General features: G+C 45.0%; 1 protein-coding gene across 13 annotated transcripts in view; it reads left to right on the top strand.

Moving 5' to 3' along the window:
* The window catches only part of LOC142587551 (glucoside xylosyltransferase 1-like), a 106,770-nt gene extending 90,992 nt beyond the window's left edge, over positions 1-15,778 (top strand). For all 13 annotated transcript variants that reach the window (XM_075698649.1, XM_075698650.1, XM_075698642.1 and 10 more), the window contains 2 exons: positions 6,206-6,519; positions 12,652-15,778. In XM_075698649.1, coding sequence (XP_075554764.1) covers positions 6,206-6,519; positions 12,652-12,828 — 491 coding nt within the window. In that variant the 3' untranslated portion in view covers positions 12,829-15,778. The remainder of the gene's footprint in view (positions 1-6,205; positions 6,520-12,651) is intronic.
* Positions 15,779-20,171: the final 4,393 nt, after the last annotated feature.

The following is a 20,171-nucleotide window of genomic DNA, read 5'->3' on the forward strand; positions in this document are numbered from 1 at the left end:
ACTTACGTGTATATTTAGATATCTTGTTGCGAGGTTTTGTATATACGCGCGTTAAACTTTGTTTCCAGTGACACTTTTTTTGCCTTTCATAAAGCTGTATCTTCGCATTTGTATATACCATTCTATCGCCGCATTTCTAATGTACGAGGGCGAGTCAAATGAAAGTGAGCGAACCCACGCCGCGCAATGATGGTTCGGTTATTTATCTGCGAGGCATGCGCGTAGCACAGAGGCATCTCCCACTTACAAAAGTGACACCTAGGTGTTAGGGAAAAGGTTCTTTAATGCTCTTATACACGGGGTTGAACTTAGAAGGGTGTCATAACGGACGCTGCAAAAGTTGAACAGCGTGGTGTCGTGAGGTTTTTGACAGCTGAATGTGTTTCCCAAAAAGGAATTAGTCGCCGTATGGCTGACGTGTACGTTGAACATTGCATTTCTTTGGCCACTGTGAAGCGTCGTAACAAACGGTCCAAAGAAGGACGTGAAACCTGCGAAGACGATCGAAGACCGGGCTAAAGCCGCCGCGCAATCACCCCACCACAATTGCGAAGGCTCATTAGACAAGCACAGAGGATACGCATCGGTGACTTGGCAGGGCTTGTGAAAATCAGTCACGGTTCGCGTCACGCCATAATTCATGAACATCTCGGTTATCGGCTCTTGTGTGCGCAATGGATGCATAAGATTTTGAACCACCGCCAGAAGACAGAGAGGTTTGGCGCTGCCTTGGCTCATCTAATCCGGTATCACAACGAGCGTGACGACTTTTTGTCTGCAATTGTGACCCGGCACGAATAATGCTGCCACTACTGAAACACGAGGGCAAAGCTTACAGTGAAAACATTTGAATTCACAACCCCCAAGGAAAACAAAGGCCGTCTTTCTGCCGAAAAGGTGCTGACTTTTTTTTTCGGTCGTCAGGGGCCATTACTCATCGAATTTGCTAAACCCGGAGGGACTCAATCGTTTCCGATATTGTAAAACGTCGGATAGTTTGCGTGTCGCTACAAGAACAAACGACGTGGAAATTGACGAATGGGGTCATCTTTCTCCACAATGACCGTCCCCACGTCGCTGATGTGGTTAACACAAAGCTGGCAAAGTTCAAGTGAGAAACGCTACAACATCCGCCCTACAGCCCAGACCTGCGACCATGTGACTTCCACATTTTGAAGCATTTGAAAAAAAAGACAGCTCAAGGGAACCAGATTCGTGTCGGACGACGACGTGAAAGTCACTTACAGAATTTCGATGCAGCAACCCAAGGAGCTTTATGAGACGGGAATCACGCGACTTGTTAGTCAGTGGGACAAATATCTGAATGCTCAGGGAGACTACTTTTAAACAAAGTACGCCCTTCGTCATATGTTCGCATTGGCTGACTTTCATTTGACTCGCCCTCGTATATTTTGCAGAACTCCTGCTTTTTATAATTATTTTATTTATTCAATATACTGCTAACACGGGTGCCATGCAGGATTGACCATAGATAATTTTTTGGGCAAAACAGTTGCAACATATAACATCACAAAGACATGGTGAAAAAAAGAAAAATAACTGAAAAAAACATTGCATCATTTTAATGAAATCCCTCATTGTACAACCAACACAATGAGAAAAAATCAGGATTGGTTTCTGACCGCATTTATAAGTAGTTCGACTGTTTCACATTCTACAACATCGGCTTGCAGACAATGCCATTCACGAGTTGTTCTCGAAAAAAAAATGAAGTTTTGAATGTGTCGGTGGGATTTATTAAATCTACAACTTTCTTAGAGTGACAGGAGCGCACTGTGCATATTGATGATGGTTTTATGTACGATGCCTTATCAATTCAAATTTTGTCATGAAAAACTAAATAAAAGAACTTCATGCTTTCCGTACTTCTTTGTAGTCCTTCAAGTTCCGCTGTTTGTAAGACATATGCTCTCTGTTGCGACTGTAATATCGGTACAATTACCCACAGTACACGACCGATGACAGCTGCTTCTGGGCAACACATTCTACCAAAGGACAGCGTAATTGAGATTTTTCCCTGGTCGTTACATATGTACAAAGATGTAAACAAAGTTCTTGACTGACAGAGATAGAGATATGAAAATGAGAGAAAAGTAGGGAAGTTAACAAAGTTTCATTAAAATATTTGTCCTCAACAAGTTCATTCCATGGCCTTTATATTTTTCATACATATTTGTCAAACTGATATAGTTATAAAGATCGTTGGGTATTTTTTTACGTATCAAATAGAAAGAAAACATGGAAGCATTGGTATAAATTACTTCGGACACAATTTTTTAGACGTACGAGCATATTCTTGTATGAAAAATACATTTTTCACTTCTGTTGACAGTGCGTAGCATTCAAGAATTCGTTTGCAGCATCTTTCGCAATTGCAATGCAGTTATTGTTAATGTATTTTGTTTCTCGACAAATTCTATAAGGAAGAGGCAGGCCGCAACGTGAGCCCCCCCCCCCCCCCCCCCCCCCCCGTCGAACGAAATTTCTGGCTACGCCACTGGTGACACTACGGAAGCGGTGTCGGACATCAGAGCAACACTTCTGTGCCCGCCGCGCTAGCCTGAGGGCTACGGCCAGTGATCGAAGTCACGAGTTGAATCCCGACCGTGCCAGCCGCATTTCGATGGGAGTGAAGTACAATAAAACTAGTGCACTTTTATTTAGGTGCACGTTGAAGAATACCAGGGTGTTAAACTTGATTTGGAATCGGCCCTTATGGCGTGCCTCATAATCCGACCGTGGTTATCGCACGTACAGCCACATAGCTGCGTTATAGTTCAATACTTCTTGCCACAATGCGATGTGCCATGTGATGACATGACAACGCTCAACCCTCTCGGAGGTTATGAAATATGACGCACAAAAACGCCTCAAGCAAACACGTCTCGCTGTGGGTTCCGTGTACCACGCGGACAAACAGCGGTAGTGCACGCAAGGTAACATTTAACGCTAACTCACCACTAAGCGCTGAAAAAATTGCACATTCTCCTTCAACACCAGCGCTGATTACCGTCACTGAAAGCAAAGAACATAAAAGGCTTCGCTTGCATCCATTCCCACATTGCGTGGGATCCCCATATTTTTGCACTTCGCCCCCACTGAAATGTGGCCGAGGCGGCCGGGATTCGATCCTGCGGCCTTGGGCTCAGCAGCGCAACGACAAAATTACCTTCCGATGTTTTTCCTGCCAAAACGAAGATGTAACCATGAGGCACGCCGTAGTGCGAACTTCGGTTTAGTTTGGATCACCTGAGGTAACTTAACGTGCATCCAGTGCACGGCACACGGGCGTTTTTGCATTTCGCCCCCATTTAGATGCGGCCGCCGGTGTTTATCCCACATCTTTCGGTTTAGCAATGCAACGCCCAAGCCACCGCGCCACCAAGGCGGGTGCAACCTAAGCCACAATTTCGCGAGAGTAGCAGCCAGAAGTTCAAGATATTTTTTGTAGGACTGCTCTCGTTGCCGAACTGACCAGCATATCCCACAAGTGCGTCTGCCTAAAACTGGAAATTTCTGAATATGTCCCCCCCGCGTGAAATGAGCGATACATAAACCGAAGAAATTGAAGCGAATATACGTGCGGGCGCCGTTTCCCACAACCAAGCAAATGAACGTATAACAAATGAACACGCTTGCGCTACTCTACGCCAACAATTAATAGCACAACGCGACAGTCAGATAACGCTTCCCTCACCGCCAGCGATGTCTACGAGGCACGCCACACCAACGCCCAGCTCGGTACACACGAGTTTTGTATGACAAATATGTACAAAGTATTTCCGTACCGCTTCAACTTCACTAGCGCCAATGTTTTTGAAGTAAGCGTCACTCTGAAAGCACTAAGTTGTCAGCGTCCCTCTAGTAAAGCGCTTGAATTTATTAATGTATTAGCACTCTTAGGGTACTACCCGAACTTTCCGGGGGCTACGTATCTATGTATGCAGGCATTAACCATGTTCCCGCCTACCTGGGTCACTGGGCATTCAGTGGTCAAATAGGTTGCGCATCGGACTGCTGTCTTGAGGTAACATGGTTTGAAACGAACAGTCGGACTAACTGGGATCACTGAGTAAGTGGCAATATCTACAGTCGCGTGCAGTGACTTGCAACACCCTAGTTCGTGGTCGAATGGGCTACAGAACTGCGCAATGACTCTGACATGTGAAATAGCCGTTTAATAAATACCACTAATTGAAGCTATGTTTAAGTCTGGAACTTACCTTGTGTCTGCGCAGCCGTACAGTCTTGGAGTCCCTTCGACCACGGGCAGCGGTGTTAGAGGTCATATTGCACATGACTGAACATGCGTGCAGCTCTTCAAAACTCTTTCACGCCGACATGGGTGGCTGTAGATGCGCGAAGGGGTGGGCACCACTCTTCGAAGGAATTCTTTGACAGCGACTTGGAGTACTGGGTCTGTGCAAATTGGTGAGGCTGTGTCGCTTTACTGACTCAATGCTAAACGCATTACCATCGAGAGTCATCGTGATATGGGTTCTGCGGCACATTTCGTTGTTCAAGCGTATGGTCGATAGCTGCGGCTTGTACGTCACGTGTTCGAGCATAGGGAAGACAGTTGTTAAGGAAGCGCGAAAGAGGATTGCTGCTGCAGCACACACTTATCGACAACTCGTTTCGACGGTGGCAATACGTTGTGTCGCTATATTTACTCAATGCTAAACGCATTACCATCGAGAGTCATCGTGAAATGAGTTCTGCGGCATATTTCTTTCTTCAAACTTATTGTCGATAGCTGCGGCTTGCACGTCACGTGTTCGGGCATATGGAGCAACAGCCAGTTCTATCCGCCGGCACTTGAGGAGCACGGCCTACCGCGTCGAGAGCTGTATACGCGCAGGAGCCATATATGGTAAAGACAACATTAAGTGAGAGTAAAGAGTGGTTTCCAATAATGTTTGTGTTTTGATTTTTTTCCCAGTACTGACTTGCACTTGACCGCTTCAACATGCGCACAACCTGGTGCACTTGTTCAATTAGGCGTTCGATCGACTCTGCGCAAGTACCGTGCACCACATTTGTCCGCTTCAGGTGTTTTACCAGATTTTGTTGACAAAACTGCGGTATCTGTGTTATTTGGAACAAAGTTATGGAACTAAGTTATGCATTTTTAAGGTAGCTGCACGAGCTTAGTTTCCTAGCTTTATCTTTATTTATTTTTCGTTTTTTAGGAGTTGAGCATTTGCATCAATTTTCGTAAACATTTGAAGCCGCAGAATAATATTCTGCTAGCTGCAGTTTGTAGCTTGAAGCTTTTTTTCTCTTTTAAATGCAGCGAAGTTTATTGCATTTACTTGAGCAGATAGGTATTGAAGGCATAACAGCGTTTCACGTGCACTGTCTAAACAGATAAATACGATTTTGCGCCGAAGTATAGCTTCGGTTAAAGAAAGAAGCTTTAGCTCGTCATCTGTAAATGCATATCAACCGAGATGTCATGTTGCGCAGCAACAAGGACACCAGTTTCTAGGAAGTTTGCCGGAAGAAACAGCTAAAATCTAGCAAATATAGTGAGCGTATTTTCTTTATTTAGGACCTCAATTGTTTTTGACGAATTTTTTGAAATTCCTAAAGTTCATCAAAATCATGTAATTCAGTTTACAACTGTAATTCCGCGGCAAACAAAAACTATGTGGCGGTTCTGTAAACTCCACGTAGTAATGGATCTAAGGTGGGCAGCACTGATGTATGCTCTAAAATGTAATATTGGAAGGTTCGTAGGACGTTGCAGCAGCCGCGTAAACCTTGGAATAAATTGGTGTAAAGTGTAAATCCAGCAATTACATTTGCCCACTTTAGCGCTCTAAGAGATGCAATTTACAGAACGACGACATCTGTGTTGGTGCGGTGTTACGAATTCGCGTATCTCGTGCTTTTATTTTCTTTTTTTTCCTTTCCTACCGATTTTTCGCAATCTTGGTAAAAAAAATATGCGAGATCTCAAATCAGGATTTCTCTTCATTACGGGTACGAGAATGTAATTTTTCTTATTTCATTCTAATCGGTCCTGTGGTTATCTCCGAAAAGCATATCATCGTTTTATATGTGTTTTAGTGGGGAAAGCTGAGGCACCATGCCTGTCCGTACACGATGCACCTGTTATTTCAGATATATTTGCGACAAAGTGACTCCTACTCCTGTTCCTTTCTGTTTGATGGTGCAGCGTTGAATGCTGGTTTGCTGATGATGAACCTTACGCGCATGCGTGCCTTTGGCCTGGAGAGACGTGTACTAAAGCTCAAGCGGGAGTTCGACGGCCGCATTCCGTGGGCTGACCAGGATTTGCTGAACATCCTGTTCTATCGATACCCGCAAGGGATATTCACATTCACGTGCCGCTGGAACTTCCGCGGCGAGCACTGCCAGGGTGACGCCCTTTGCACTGACGGCCCAGTGGCAGTGGTGCACGCCTCGCGCAAGATGATTCTGGAGAAGCTCGAGCCGGCATTTGTCGTGCTGCATCAGGCCATGCAGAAGGTAAGCGCATCGTCAGTGATGAGCCCAGTCACATTGGGGTTTTTCTATATTGGTCGTGGGAGTCGCCATGCGCCAGGGGTGCTCCGAAACGTGGATTGATTGTTGAATGAAACTTCATTGTTGTTTTCGCCGTCATTCTCGTTTTTGTCGTTGTTGTTGTTGGTGGTGGTGACGGTGCCCTAAACAAGTAATTCATTGCACCGATTGTTCAACCATAGCCCGCTCCTATAGCTGCATCACCCGAGACGTATACGACATTTTACGTAATCCGATACAACGTACGCGTCTCGCTTTTAAATAAAAGAGTGATAAGGATGACAGCTCCAGTAATGCGATAAAAGAGGAAAATGAAAAGCAGCGCGTACGTATAACTACGCTCTATCGAAGTTGTCCTTCTGGCGCTCACACAAGAAAGGAAAGGCAGGAAAGAAATTATGCATAAACCTTCGACAATGATTGTCAATTCAAACAAAGGTCCCGAAAGAATAAGCGACTAATGGACAGTGTCCTACCCATCTCTTTGCCGCCCATCCCAGAAGCTCGGTTGGCTGAAAGGGCGCGCTTTTTCCCTCGGTGCCTTCGTGCAGTTCTTTCGTACCAGCCGTGGAGAACGAACGCATCCACTTGTTGCTCTCCTTGGTGCATCCGCGTGAACGGCGTCAACGTTTGACGGAATGCTCACCTGCGCTTGCGCGGGACTTTCCGTGGGCGAGAATACGCTATGAATTTTCGGCCACGGCGTATACAGTTCCCGATCGGCTGGCTGCCGCAAGAAGGGAGGCTGTCGCTTGTGGGTTCGTCGCACGTCTTTTTGGCCACCCGGCTGGCCAAAGAGACGTGCGACGAACGCACAAGCGACAGCCTCGCTTCCTCCACTCTCTCTGCTTGCCGATGTAATGTAGCGCGAAGACACAACTACACAGATGGGACACCAATTAGCCAAACAACACACGCAGGGGAAATCTGTGCATTAAATTGCTTAAAGTCCTGTAGCCTTTGAGGCGGAACCTCAATCGGGCAACCCCTGAAACTAAATATCTTGCTTACAAAACTCTGGTTAGACCAATTATTGAATAAACTAAAATTCTTTGGGACCCACACACCATAAGTAACTGTTCTAAACTTGACCGAAGAGAGAGGCTAGCTGCCAGGTTTATATTTAATAAATATCGTCGCATCCATTCTCCAACATAGTTATGTCAGTTAGTTGATCTAGCACCACTTGAGCTCAGAGCAAAATACGACAGATTCAAGTTCCTCTTCGAAGTTATTCACAATCAAGTAGACATTAAACCATATGATTATTTCAGCTCCCTATGAACGCGTCAATGAGGCATCGTCTTAGTATGTACAGGGGCCGACAAAAATGGTATATTCCACGCAGATTGCTACTGCAGCGGCGTCGCTCGGCATATTGTCGAGCTGAAGCACGAAACATTGACAGGAGTCAAGCGGCATGCTTGCAAATCACAGATGCTGCCTGTAGATGGTGTTGCGATGGTTTGCCGTTGCTCCGGATCCTGCTGCGTGGAGCATACCACCTTTGTCGGCGCCTGTACATTCCGCCTCCACTCGCCCGCAATGATTGCTTCAAGTTCAGTTTCTTTCTTAGGGCGATAAGAGAATGGAATTTGCTACCCGACTCTCTTGTCCCCTCGATGTCTTCAACTGCCTTTTTTAGAATGTCTTAAAAGCACATTTGTTTGTAATAACACGTAGTGAATTGCCCAATGCCTATGCATTTACTTTTACATGAGTGACTCTTATTGTGTCTATGACGACGCGGTGCCAAATTGTGAATGGTTTCTTTATTATTTTCCCATGTATGTTGTATTTCATACGTCTTTTCCATTCTAAGACAAGCTTTGTGCGTGAAAACCTGCAACTCGGTCGCATTCTATGTTTCTTGTTGTTTTTATTCTCCGCTCCTGTAATAGCCGTCCGGCTGACAGTATAAATGAATGAATGAATGAATGAATGAACGAATGAGCAAGTCCTTCCCTAGAATACTCCTCTCTGGGTTTTCTCCCCGCCACTCCCTTGCTCAAAATCACGCGCCCTTTCCCTCTCCTAGCCGTGATGAATGAGCGACCATGTGCCCCTCCCTTCCACTTTCCACGTTCCCCCCTCGGCCCCCTTCGCAACCCGATTGCCCAACGAGACGCGTCTCTCTCTCTCTCTGACATGCCGTCGTGCCCCCGACCTAGCATGAAAACGACCGAAAGGGCCAAAGAAAGCTATTCGCTTTAATATTACAACATATGTACCCAATAAATTTTGTGCAGTGGGCTGACGCCCATGAAACGACTTTAGCCGCACTACATGGACGACCCGCCGTAGCGCGTGGCATGACTGTGATAGATACTTGTCATCGACCCAGACTTCGTAGTTGATTTTGCCTATGGCGCGGATGATCTCCTTTTTATTGCGATAGCAAATAGATGGACACTCCAGGCGCATTTCTGCCGTTGGCGTCACCATCGGCATCGCTTTGAGGTTCCGTTATGACCAAGGCCGATAGAATCGTCGTCGCGCGCCGTATGATGTATGTGCGAGTGAAAGCGTGCGAGGGTGAGCCTACGATCGCGGCCCAAGCTCGTGCACGCTGCGGAAGAAAGCGAGGAGGAAACGCCCCGCCTACCGTCGCGCGCAAGGCTTCGCGAGAGAGGGTGGAGAAGAGGGGCGGGCGTTCAACTTCGGGAGGTCTGGGCGGCCGCGCGCGCCCGGCCCCGACGCTGTATCTTGAAATTCATCAGCGACGGGTGCAGAGTCCGCATTGTGCTGCGTTTTCGCGATTTCATGTTGATGCGAGCGGCTGCACGAAGGTCAATTCGCTCGCGGCTGCTGCCGCGTTTCCTCACTGCAGCATTCTGACAGCGAGTTTCTGCGGTCATCGAGTGAGGTGTGTTCATCTTTACTTGTGTGCGCGTGACACCATGCCTGTTAATTTAGTTAGTATACCTATCTTGCAAGTTTATACGGTGGATGAAACTACTACCCTTACTACGTCTGCCTAGCTGTCCCCTAGCTTGCTAGCGCAATCGATGATTCGCCTTTCGGGCGAAACTGCGACTTTTTGGATCTTTCCCACTGCCGACATCCTTATCGAGGAATGTCATTGCTTCGAACAAACTAAAAGCTGCTGTATCACGCATCAATTCGCTAGTCAGTCCAATACCGCCGCGACCTGCAAATGTGAGTACCATCACAGTCACCCAAACACTAGCGACAACATGATCGTCATCGTCTCCGCCACGAGCTCGAGGCCGCCTATTTGCCATCCTAATCCGAAACGCCTACCGATCCATCACCAGCCACAAATGGGACAGATGCGGCCGTTGTCGTACACGAATATGCGAATATGGAAACTTGGTTCAGGATGGTCCACTTTCCCTACCTTGCATATTACATATGACATACTATAGGTTCTCATTCTGGTTGCGTGTCCAAACCATTTTATTGCGGCATCAATTATTCGGACGCTCCAGGCGTATTTCCGCCACCGTCACTGGCGTCGTCGTTATGTTCCGTATAAAGTTCAAGTGCGATAAGATGGTCGCCGCACGCCATATGCTGTATGTGAGAGTGAAAACATCTGAGGATTACCCGACGATAGTTGCTCAATCTCCAGCGCCCAAACAAGGAAAGCGGAGACGTAGCGTGCCGTCTTCCTGCATCGCGTGCAAGCGGTCCACTCTGCTGGCAGTTGCGTAAGCCGCGGTCGCACAGGACCTATCTCAAAAGCCAGATGCGATGGAGACAGAGCGCGCCAAGTGCTGATAGCTTCGTGAGCGCTGTGTTCTGGCCGTTTAGTTCGCACTGAAGCTAGCGGCAGCACAAAGTTAAATTCGGTCGCTGCTGCTACCACGCTTCCTCATTGCAGCGTTATTAGAGCAAGAGTGCGCTGTCATCGAGTGAGATGTGTTCATGTTTGCTTGGGCGCGCGTGACACCACGCTTCTTAATTTAGATAGTAAGCGACTGTTTACGAGTTTATATGGGCATATAAAGTTACTGTCCTTACTTGGTATAGTTGTTACGTCTCAATACCACAAAGGGTGTTAAACTTTTGCCACGTGTCAAACCACCAAACCTGCTATCCAGACGTCAACAAGACATGGACGACTAAAAGCGCTCACCCCACCATTACCTGGAAACTGGAGAAACGGGCGAACGGGGTAGGGGGGGGGGCAACAACGAACTAACCAGGCGTCGCCGGATGATTTCTTTCCTCAGATTCTAAACCGGATTCTTCAAAGGGGAATTACTGCGGGTTATCGCGAGCATGGGCGTGGTATCGCAACGGAGTCGACGATTGAGATTTACTGCTCGACAGACTTCACATTCCCTAGTCGACTCGCCTAGGGAAGAGGACGAGACCAAAAGCAGATACTTTTGGAGAGTGACGTCAGTGGATCCTGATGTGAATTGAGACCTTTAACTTGCTCCTGCATGTAGTGGGCTTCCGTGCTGGAGCCGTGTAACTAAGCTAAATAAACCCTTTTTCCTTCATTTGCTACAACTTGACGTCGTAATCGATGGGCTTGCTGCATTCCATACCTTGCACTCTACCCTAGCCGCAACACTGTATACTAATTTGCCATCGCAATCGATGCTTCGCCTGTCGGGTGAAATTGCGAGTTTTCCTGACAGAATGACTAACATGAATTCCTACACTTTCACATGTAGCCTCGAGGATTTTTAATGTAGGCTTTGTTTATATTGAGTTGGAGACAACAGCATGTCTTCAACGTACGGGAAAAATCACGCGGCCTGTTTCCATTTTGCGTGTCTTCCAATGCAGAGGAACTGCGATGTGGGATACGACAGGCCAACGTGGCATGAAAAGAAAATCTATATTATAACAAAGAAAGCAGCCGTACGGAAGCAACGTCTTGTCGCGGGTGCGAAATGACGGAAGAACAGTGTTTGCACCACTTGTGCTGCCCATTATCATTGTCAAAAGGTTAAGAAATAGCTATAGGCTTATTATGCGTCTAGATCTGTTCTCGTAATATCAGAACAATCTGTTCAGATCTTCTATTATCTCTTAATATCTTGCCCAAAGAGCCGGCCTTGAGTCGGGTTCCTGGCAAGAGATTCCGCGCGCACTGCATAATCAGGTGCTTTCAACTGCAGGCTCAGCGGTACGTAGTCGATGGCCACGTCAAAGCCAGCGAAATAACATCACGCAGAGCTACGTACGAAGACCGTTTCTCAAATCAATCCTCAAAGTAAGCTGACCAATCAGCTGCACGACAAAGTGATCGCAAGAAGTGAAAATGCCACCAAAACGCGACTAATGTGACACGTATTTCAAGGATTGAAAGTGTTACCGTGCATTCATGAGGTAGAATCGAATGCGCGCTTACAAGCAACATTCCTACCGAACACTATAAACGAAATCTACTTGTAGAAGAGAAAATTTTACTGCACGAATCAATAATCGCGCTCTCCTTTTGTTCTTTTCGGTACCGTGCGTCAGCAGCGGCAAAACAGAACAGACTGTTCGGGACAAAGCACAAGGAAGTCTGAAAAAAATTACGAGCATGGACTTGAGTCACTTCTCCTGCAAAACAAAACATTATTTCAAAGGCAAAAACTAAAAACCTCTTCCCATAAGCCTCAAGGAGACGTATATGCAATTAAAAGCTCTAACTGTATCTGAAGGCAAAACTTGCTTCCCTGAGTCCGTCACTGTTTATTCGAGTCAGAGCACCGACGAATCCCTCGGCTTGCAAGTGCTATTGAAGATTGTACTATTTGTAGGTAAGAATTCGTAAAATTACAAATGTTTATAAATTATATCAGAAGATAATTATCGAGTGTGTCAACTTCTATGCATAAAGCTCTCTAGCATTGGCATCGTTGCTGCGTTGTAGGGAGAAGTAGTGCCGTTGGTGACGGAGTTGTCACTATGCTTAGCGGCACGTCAATAATAGGTACAAGATTCCAGCCCTGCAGATACTAATAATGTTCATAAACTGTAGACCAAGCCCTCACCCTTCAGTTGTGTATAACATGTACTGGGCTGCAATTGGCTATGACCTTATTGCAAGCGTCGGCCACCTTGCGTTGCAGCGCATCGGGAGATGAGTTCTGTCGTAACTTTTCTTTCTGTTCAACGTTTCAGTTCAAGCTTGGACAAAGTCTCGTGGATGGCTTCATTGTTCCTGTGAGAGAAGGCCTCCAGAAGGCGCGTCTGACGGGGTGCACCGAAGAGTTAACCAAGCAGCTGCCTCTATTTACGCTGTCTGCAAGTCGTGTCGACAACGTGACTGGCCGAGCTGTGGGCGCGAATAGAACTTAGCTGTGGAGTGCATCACCGTGCCGCTTTAGTGACGTTTACCGGTGGTCATATTCCGCCATGAATTAACTATGGCCCGATAGTCTTGTGACCACTGTTCAGCCAATTGACCGGAGCAGTCGGTTGTTAAGAGGACGGTGTACGACGAGCGACACACCGATGGAATCTTCAAACGCTTGCAAAACGCCTCAATTCTCTCGCAAAAGTAACCGCGGAATCTACTTGAGTGAACTTTCTTGCATTCAAGGGAGGACGTTGCATTTTACAGGCAACAAGACGCACAATTTTCATTTAGGGCACCTTCATTTTAAAAGAAATTGTCAGAAATCAGTAAGCTTCAAACATGTAGACGCACGACGCTTCCATTTCCGCAACTTTCAACTTAAAACAGACGTCGCCATTTAGTTCTGTTCATCAGTAGTATATCACATATTAGTCTGGGATACTTCAATTGTTTTCAATGTAGATGTCTTAGGTGATCTTTACAATATAGAATATCATTTTTTGTTGTTGCTCCGCTACAGAGTGTTAGACTTGATGGTATACATGATAGAGTGTGTAAGCGTGACTGAACGACGACCTAGAAAGAAGCAGATACACAGAGACAGCGCTACTTTCAACTAAAGATTTTATTTTTGCACGCATCGGTAAGTATACACCGGACGAGCGGTAACAAACTAGACTACAAAAAAGAACATTCAGAGGTGCATGTCCATGAACCAGACAGGTGTCCAAGGTGGGATCAAAAACATTCACTGCAATAGTTACAGCGACAAACCGAGGAATTGTATCTCTTTCTTCAGATAGCAACACTGTTGGCTTGATCAAAACAAGGCATAATAACTCCAGTATTCAAAAAGGGTGACCGTGCCTTGAATTGTACTTACAGACGCGTTTGCATTTGACCATTTCTCGGCAAAGTTATTGAACGGCTAGTAGAAAAGCGCCGGACTATTTACCTGTCGAAATTTAGTATACTTTTACCGTTCCAATTGGGCTGCCGTTAGAGCTATTCAACGGAACTTGCTAACATCGCCATAACTGAGCAAATAAAGATGGCAATTGGCAAAGCAATCTAAGTTGTATCAGTGTTAGTTCATCTAACTAAGGCCTTCGACGCAATTAACCACTGCATTTTGTCTTTTAAAGTTGAATATACCGGTATAAAAGGTCGTAGCTGCTCTAAGATTGATACAAAATTACTTAAGAGATAGACCACAAAGAGTAAGAATAAATTATGTTCTTCCTAAATCAAAGATAACAAACTTTGATGTATTACAGGGATACATATTTGGCTCACTTTTGATTTTGTTATATGTTAACCACCTACGTAATTGTCAGCTTTCTCCTAACTGCATCCTTTATGCGGCTTACACAAATATATTTAACTCTCACCATTGTGTAAGTAAACTAGTTTCGAAACTTAACGCTGAGTTAAGCAAAATGTTAAATTGGTGCAACATTAACCAGCTCGATATGAACCCGTCTGAAAGTAAATCTGTTTTATTCGCGTCCCAGCAACGCTCATCCGCATTCATGCCTCCGCTTTACCTTGGTGATAATCCTATTGCCCTTAGTTCTCATTGTAACTATATGAGTGTAGAACTTGACTGTAACCTTAAATATCATCTACACATAGCCAACATTGGACAGACGGCAACCTACGAAATAAGGACACGTTTAAAAGCTCGCTATGTGTGGAGCCATGAAACATTACTCTCTTTATACTACTCATTTATCCATTCCTATATAAACTATTGCAATGCATGTGAGAGCAACACGTATGTTACCCCCTTGCTATCCTTACAAGTCTTGCAAAACAAAGTTGTTGGAATAATCAGTTTTCATCCTAACCGTTGCAATTAAAAACGGTTACTGCGTAACTATAGCATTCTTACTACGAACTCATTAACTGTAATCTTGGTACGTCTTTATACCGACAACCAGCTGACTCTCACCGCAACAGTGTGATACCTAGACCTTTTCTACTGAATACCAATCTTACGCGATTTTCATTGAACAATAATTTTATTATTCTGAAGGTACCCTCCAATTATGCTAAGCAGAGGGCCCCCTCCTTTTCTTCTTCTTTGGTTGTTTCTTTCTGGAACACACTACCTACCACTATTAAGTCATGTATTAAGTCATTTGAATTCAAGCAAAAAACTGAAAAACCATATTTTAGCATCTGCAATCACTTAGTTATTTATGTATCTTTTTTTTCCTTTTCTGCCTCCAAACGTACACTTTGTTAGCACTTACGCTACACGAATAAAAATCTACCTGGTTATGCCTCATTATCCATTTACTTCTATAAAGGCGTTATAGTTACTTCCACCTGTATGGACATATATTTTTAATTAGTCGAATGTAGTAATGATGATTATCTCTCTAGCATATGGCGTACTTTTATGTGCTGTATGAATTAGCAGATGTTCTTGCACGTTTGTAGCTGATTTGCGTTAGCACTGTCGGAAACCAATGTCTGTTTATGATTTTTTTTGCCTTTACATTAATCGTTCCCCTTGTGGTTTATACTTTTACTTATACGCTATACAGGAGGTCCTATTACAGTCTTTGACCGCGGGCCCTTCTCCTGTACACTATTTCTTTGTGTGTGTATCGTGTGTAATAATAATAAAACCAAATTAATTCAAACCCTGATTCATTCAGTCTATGCCGAGCGAAACGATTTTTCCCTTTGAAAAGGAGCTCTTTCTTTTAAGAACTAACGCACTTCATATTGATCAGCTACGCAAGAACGAGGCAGAAAATGTCACGGAGTGGTTCAAAGCCACTGCCATGAACAAATACAGGGAACGGTGCGTCGAATAAGTGGCACAAGCGACTGCTCATTACAAGCCGTAACCTCAAAGCCAGCGTCTGTATTTTCTGTACCTGAAGTTTGTTATGTTTTGTATTATAGTACTAGCAATTTAATAAATGAAGTGGCGAACTGGATGAGGTGGTGAGGAATCCTGAAAGCGCGATATGACAAGAACGCTGCCGAACAGACGTGGAGTTCTTCAGCCGTCCTGGGTAACACATACTAGTGTGCCTAAACAAGGTGTCGTCGTCAAATCTTATTTATATTTGTTCTTTTATTTCTATTACAATCTAACATCTTATATTTTGTAAATAAGTGTTTAGAAGTGCTAATATTGCCGGAAGTTCACCTACAACTCTAGGCAAACTTCGAAGGAGGAAGAAGTCACACTTTTGAAAACTTAAAGATGCACCGCTTATAGAACATATTATGGTACTTTTACAAGAGCTTTCGAACAGTGGTAAAGAAAAACTATTTTGCATACGACTAAAACATTGTCTACAATTTCGCGGCACAATAGCGGCGGTGAACACCGTGACTGCTGCACCGCAGCTACTTTACATTGGGGCTGCCCTAAATATACAAAACGTAAATAGCACAAAGCAAACAGACGCGCAGGCAGCAAACCGAAACATGGTATGGGCTCAGCTGGCTACCGTGTAAAATCTATAGTAATACTACATCGTACTATCCACCTGTGAGCAATGCACAGCTGCGGAACAGAATTGTTTTGCAAGTTGCTTCTTATTACCTGCAAAGGCAGAAGCTCATAAGAAGATGGAGGTTTGAAGGGCTAAGCAGTGATAAAACAAGGAATAGCCTCATTACTTAAAGATTTAGTGACATTTCTTATCGGACTACTGCTAATAAAAGTGACAAACGTCTAATAAATGTGAGAAAGCCTTTTAGAGCTTAGTTCTTAGGCGCCCATTCCTGTGTTTCGTGTTGGCATGGTCTCTCTGCGTCACCGAGCGAACGAACACAGCGACGGATGCAAGAGCGAACGCGTAACGCAGCGCGGGATGAAAGACGGCAACAGCGTAGAAAGCGCGATGAGGAAAGCAGATCAGGAGGGCATGCTGAATGCGTGAGAAGTGTATTGCCGCGCAAGATGGTCCCTGCCACGACGACCACTACGAGATGGCGCCAGAGAAGCGCGCCGTGGTCTTTTCACCAATGGCATGCGGCAAGCGCGTCCAACGATGTCATATATACAAACAAAGCGTTTCATGAGCAAAGGTCTGTCTGCGGCGGCTGCTGTGAATCGCGCCCACACGTCACCCATGCGCTGCTTCTCGCGATCTCCCGATTAGCGATGCAGTAGAGCCAAACTTCGCTCCGTTTGCAATGTGCCGCACGAGACAGATTGTCCGCGCCAGATGTGAGTTTTTTATTGGCACAGGCACAAAGAGACGAAGGTGCATCATCGCGTGATACGTTGGCATGTTGATGTGACATTCTGTGCATTCGTGTATTTGCCGTGTATTTTGTCACAGGCGTGAAGAGCAGTATTTGCTCTTCACGCCTGTGACAAAAAACCGTGTTGAGCAACTTGGTGTGAATGTTCATAAATGAAAACGGCAATAATGCAACCTAATCAACTTCCATACAGGTATGGATGTATCTGACTTTATATCCGGGATAAATATGCAGCGCTATCACCTTAGGAAATCATGAAAGGCAGGGTACTTCGTGGATACCCAGAAACTTAGCCGGCTGTATACGCATGCTAATATATAGGCATGACAACGAAAAATAGACCTGCTGGATACGCGAGTAATGGGCACAGTGAGCTCACATTGCTGTCACGGTAAAACACTTCTTGGTGGATAAACAAAATCAACACCTGCAGAACGCTTCATTTATGCAATCTGTTCATATACAAGCTGATTTTTCTTTAGAGGTTAGTGAGCGCGAAAAAATCCACAGTTCCGGAAAAGAAGCCTATACCGCGTTCGCCTTATCTTTCTGCGTTCTTGACATCCTTTAGCGCCAAGGACCCTTGAGCTGGGTTACCTGCCCTGCGAAAGCGAAGTTCTTCATTGGAAAGTATAGATGTTTCCCGGTGTTCATATGACCACTGACATGCTACTTTTAATGCGTAAGGATTTTTGGTGAATACCTAAGCAAAATCTATCCATCGCGCGAGAAGGGAAAAGCCTTGTTTCTACTCAAGAACGCGTATTTGTGAAGTGAAAACATTTAATCGGTATAATCTAGTAAATGTAGACGATAGGTACCTTTATAAGTGTTAAGAAACAATTCAAAGGAAACAGGAGGACGCTTAAGCTTCGCCTTTAAGAGTGGATCACGATATCATTCAAAGATTCTCGACCGCTTCTCACGCTTCCCGGCAAATGCAGCTTATTTAACTTAATATTTTCCTGGGAGCACTGGCGACGAATGTATGCACGAAGGCGAGCTTTCTGGATCTTTTTTATCCCCCTCACGGCGGGCGCCGCTGCTGCCGTGAATGCGTGGAGGCTTGCGCCATCAAGATGGTGTTGAGAGAAACCCAGCGGAGCGCGCTGCTCCTACTAAGAAAGAACTCAAACGGCAGCTGGAAAATAGGTTTGTGTTTGAGTTCCAGCGTAGCAGAATCATGTTTTCTCGTACATTCAAATTACAATCCGACGCTATCATGTCTGTAGGTTGTGTGTAGGTTGTACTTTACAAATTTTCTGGCTCATTTTACTTTGCGAAATTTAATTAGTTTAGTAACGCCTACGCGCCACGCTGACGGCCTGCGTGGTTTGGGATGCGTGATTCGGGGTGATTTTTCCCTCACGGACAATGCCGCCGACGCCGACACCGGATATTCTGCGACACGGGCCCTTAATGATATCGCGTTCAAAAGTTTATATGATATGATATCAGATTTATTCCTACTTACAGTGATACATAGGGCTCCAAAGAAAATGTATGGGGAAGCCTATAGTAGGAGTGAGTCATCTCAAATTTGGGGTAGGGAAAACTGGAAATTTGGAGGTGGGCCAACTTGAATTATGTGGGTGGGCCAACCTAAATTTATGAAACCCCATAAAGTAAATAATTATTGCTTAAGGGAACGAATATAAGCGTCAGTGAGGACTATTTCAAAAGATTCTTCAAAATACGGAAAGGTCTATGGGCTTCTTCACAGCATGAAAGGACGAAGGGAGCCAAGGTTAAGCTTGTACATGATAAAATCAAAGTGAACAATGTTGTTTATGCATGGAATAAACACACGACGGAGCAATACGAGTGTAATTCCCTCCCACAGAATGACTCTGCGCGAATTTCAGAAAGCGAAAGATTCAAGATATTGAATGTGAATGCAGGAAGCATGCTAAAGAAGGTCGGAGATATCGAAGCAATGATTTTGGAACATGTACCAGCCATTATAAGGATTACTGAGACGGCTTTATAAATATATTGTAGATAGCGAAGTAATTTCCAATTCTTCTGTAATGGTTAGGAAAGCCCAGCATAGTACAAGTGGCGGTGTTATGTTAGTGATTCGCGATAATATCGATCTTACTGTATTCCATGATTCAGTTGACATTGAGGCTGTATGGGTTATGACAATTTAAATAACCGCGCCATTCACAGTCTTGGACTGGCGCCTTTGGTGGTGGCCCCCGAAGTCTCCAGTACAAGTGCTCTTAAGTCTCCAGCGCTTTATGGATTGCAATATGGGTCGTGGTAATAATATACTTTTGGGGGCCTTCAACCAACCTGGAGTAAACTGTAATGATTACTCTTCTGGAGCAACAGAAATTGTAAGTTGTGAACAACTACTAGAACTTGCATCTTGCTTTTGTTTAAACAAGGTGGTGAGCGACTATACAAGAATTAGTGCAGGCACTTCGTCTGTCCTTGACCTTGTTTTTGTGCATACTCACATGATCCCTTTTCTACTTGACTGTGAAACCAGTGATCTTATCACAAACCGTAAGCTAGTAATGCTGTCTTTACACCTTTCCCCAGCACCGTGTGCCTTCTCTCACGAACGTTTTAAACCATGCTGGCGTTGATAATATTGGGGTACGAGAATTGTTAGCGCACTGTTATGAGAGCTTCTCTGAAAGTTATCAGCTTAACCAGAGCCCAGAATTTCTCTGGGAGTACTTTTTAATTTGACCATGTGCATACTTATGCGTATTAAGAAAACTAGTAATTGAAGTCGTGGGATTACCAGAGAAATATTACACATAAAGAGACAACTAAATAGAAAACGTAAGAATCCACCTACTTCATGGTGCGACAGCGCATGCGCCCTGCCCTAGCGGATTAGTCGCGAAACGTTTTCGAAGGGTCGCGCGCGTGGCCGCGCGCTGAAAAGTTTCCCGAAAAAAAAAAAAAGAAAAGCGCTCGGACGGGCGCCGCTGCAAACGCTCGTGCCCTCTACCGGGTTGAAACTCTACTGGCAGCTCGACGTCGGTGCGTGGCAAAAACATGCGTAGCGTAACGCTGCAACTCCGCTTTAATATAGAAAGCGGCCAGGGCATCGTCCAAGTTGTGCGGAATACACCGTGAG

Source organism: Dermacentor variabilis, chromosome 7 (genome assembly GCF_050947875.1).
Source record: "Dermacentor variabilis isolate Ectoservices chromosome 7, ASM5094787v1, whole genome shotgun sequence".
NCBI classification, from domain to species: Eukaryota; Metazoa; Arthropoda; class Arachnida; order Ixodida; family Ixodidae; genus Dermacentor; species Dermacentor variabilis.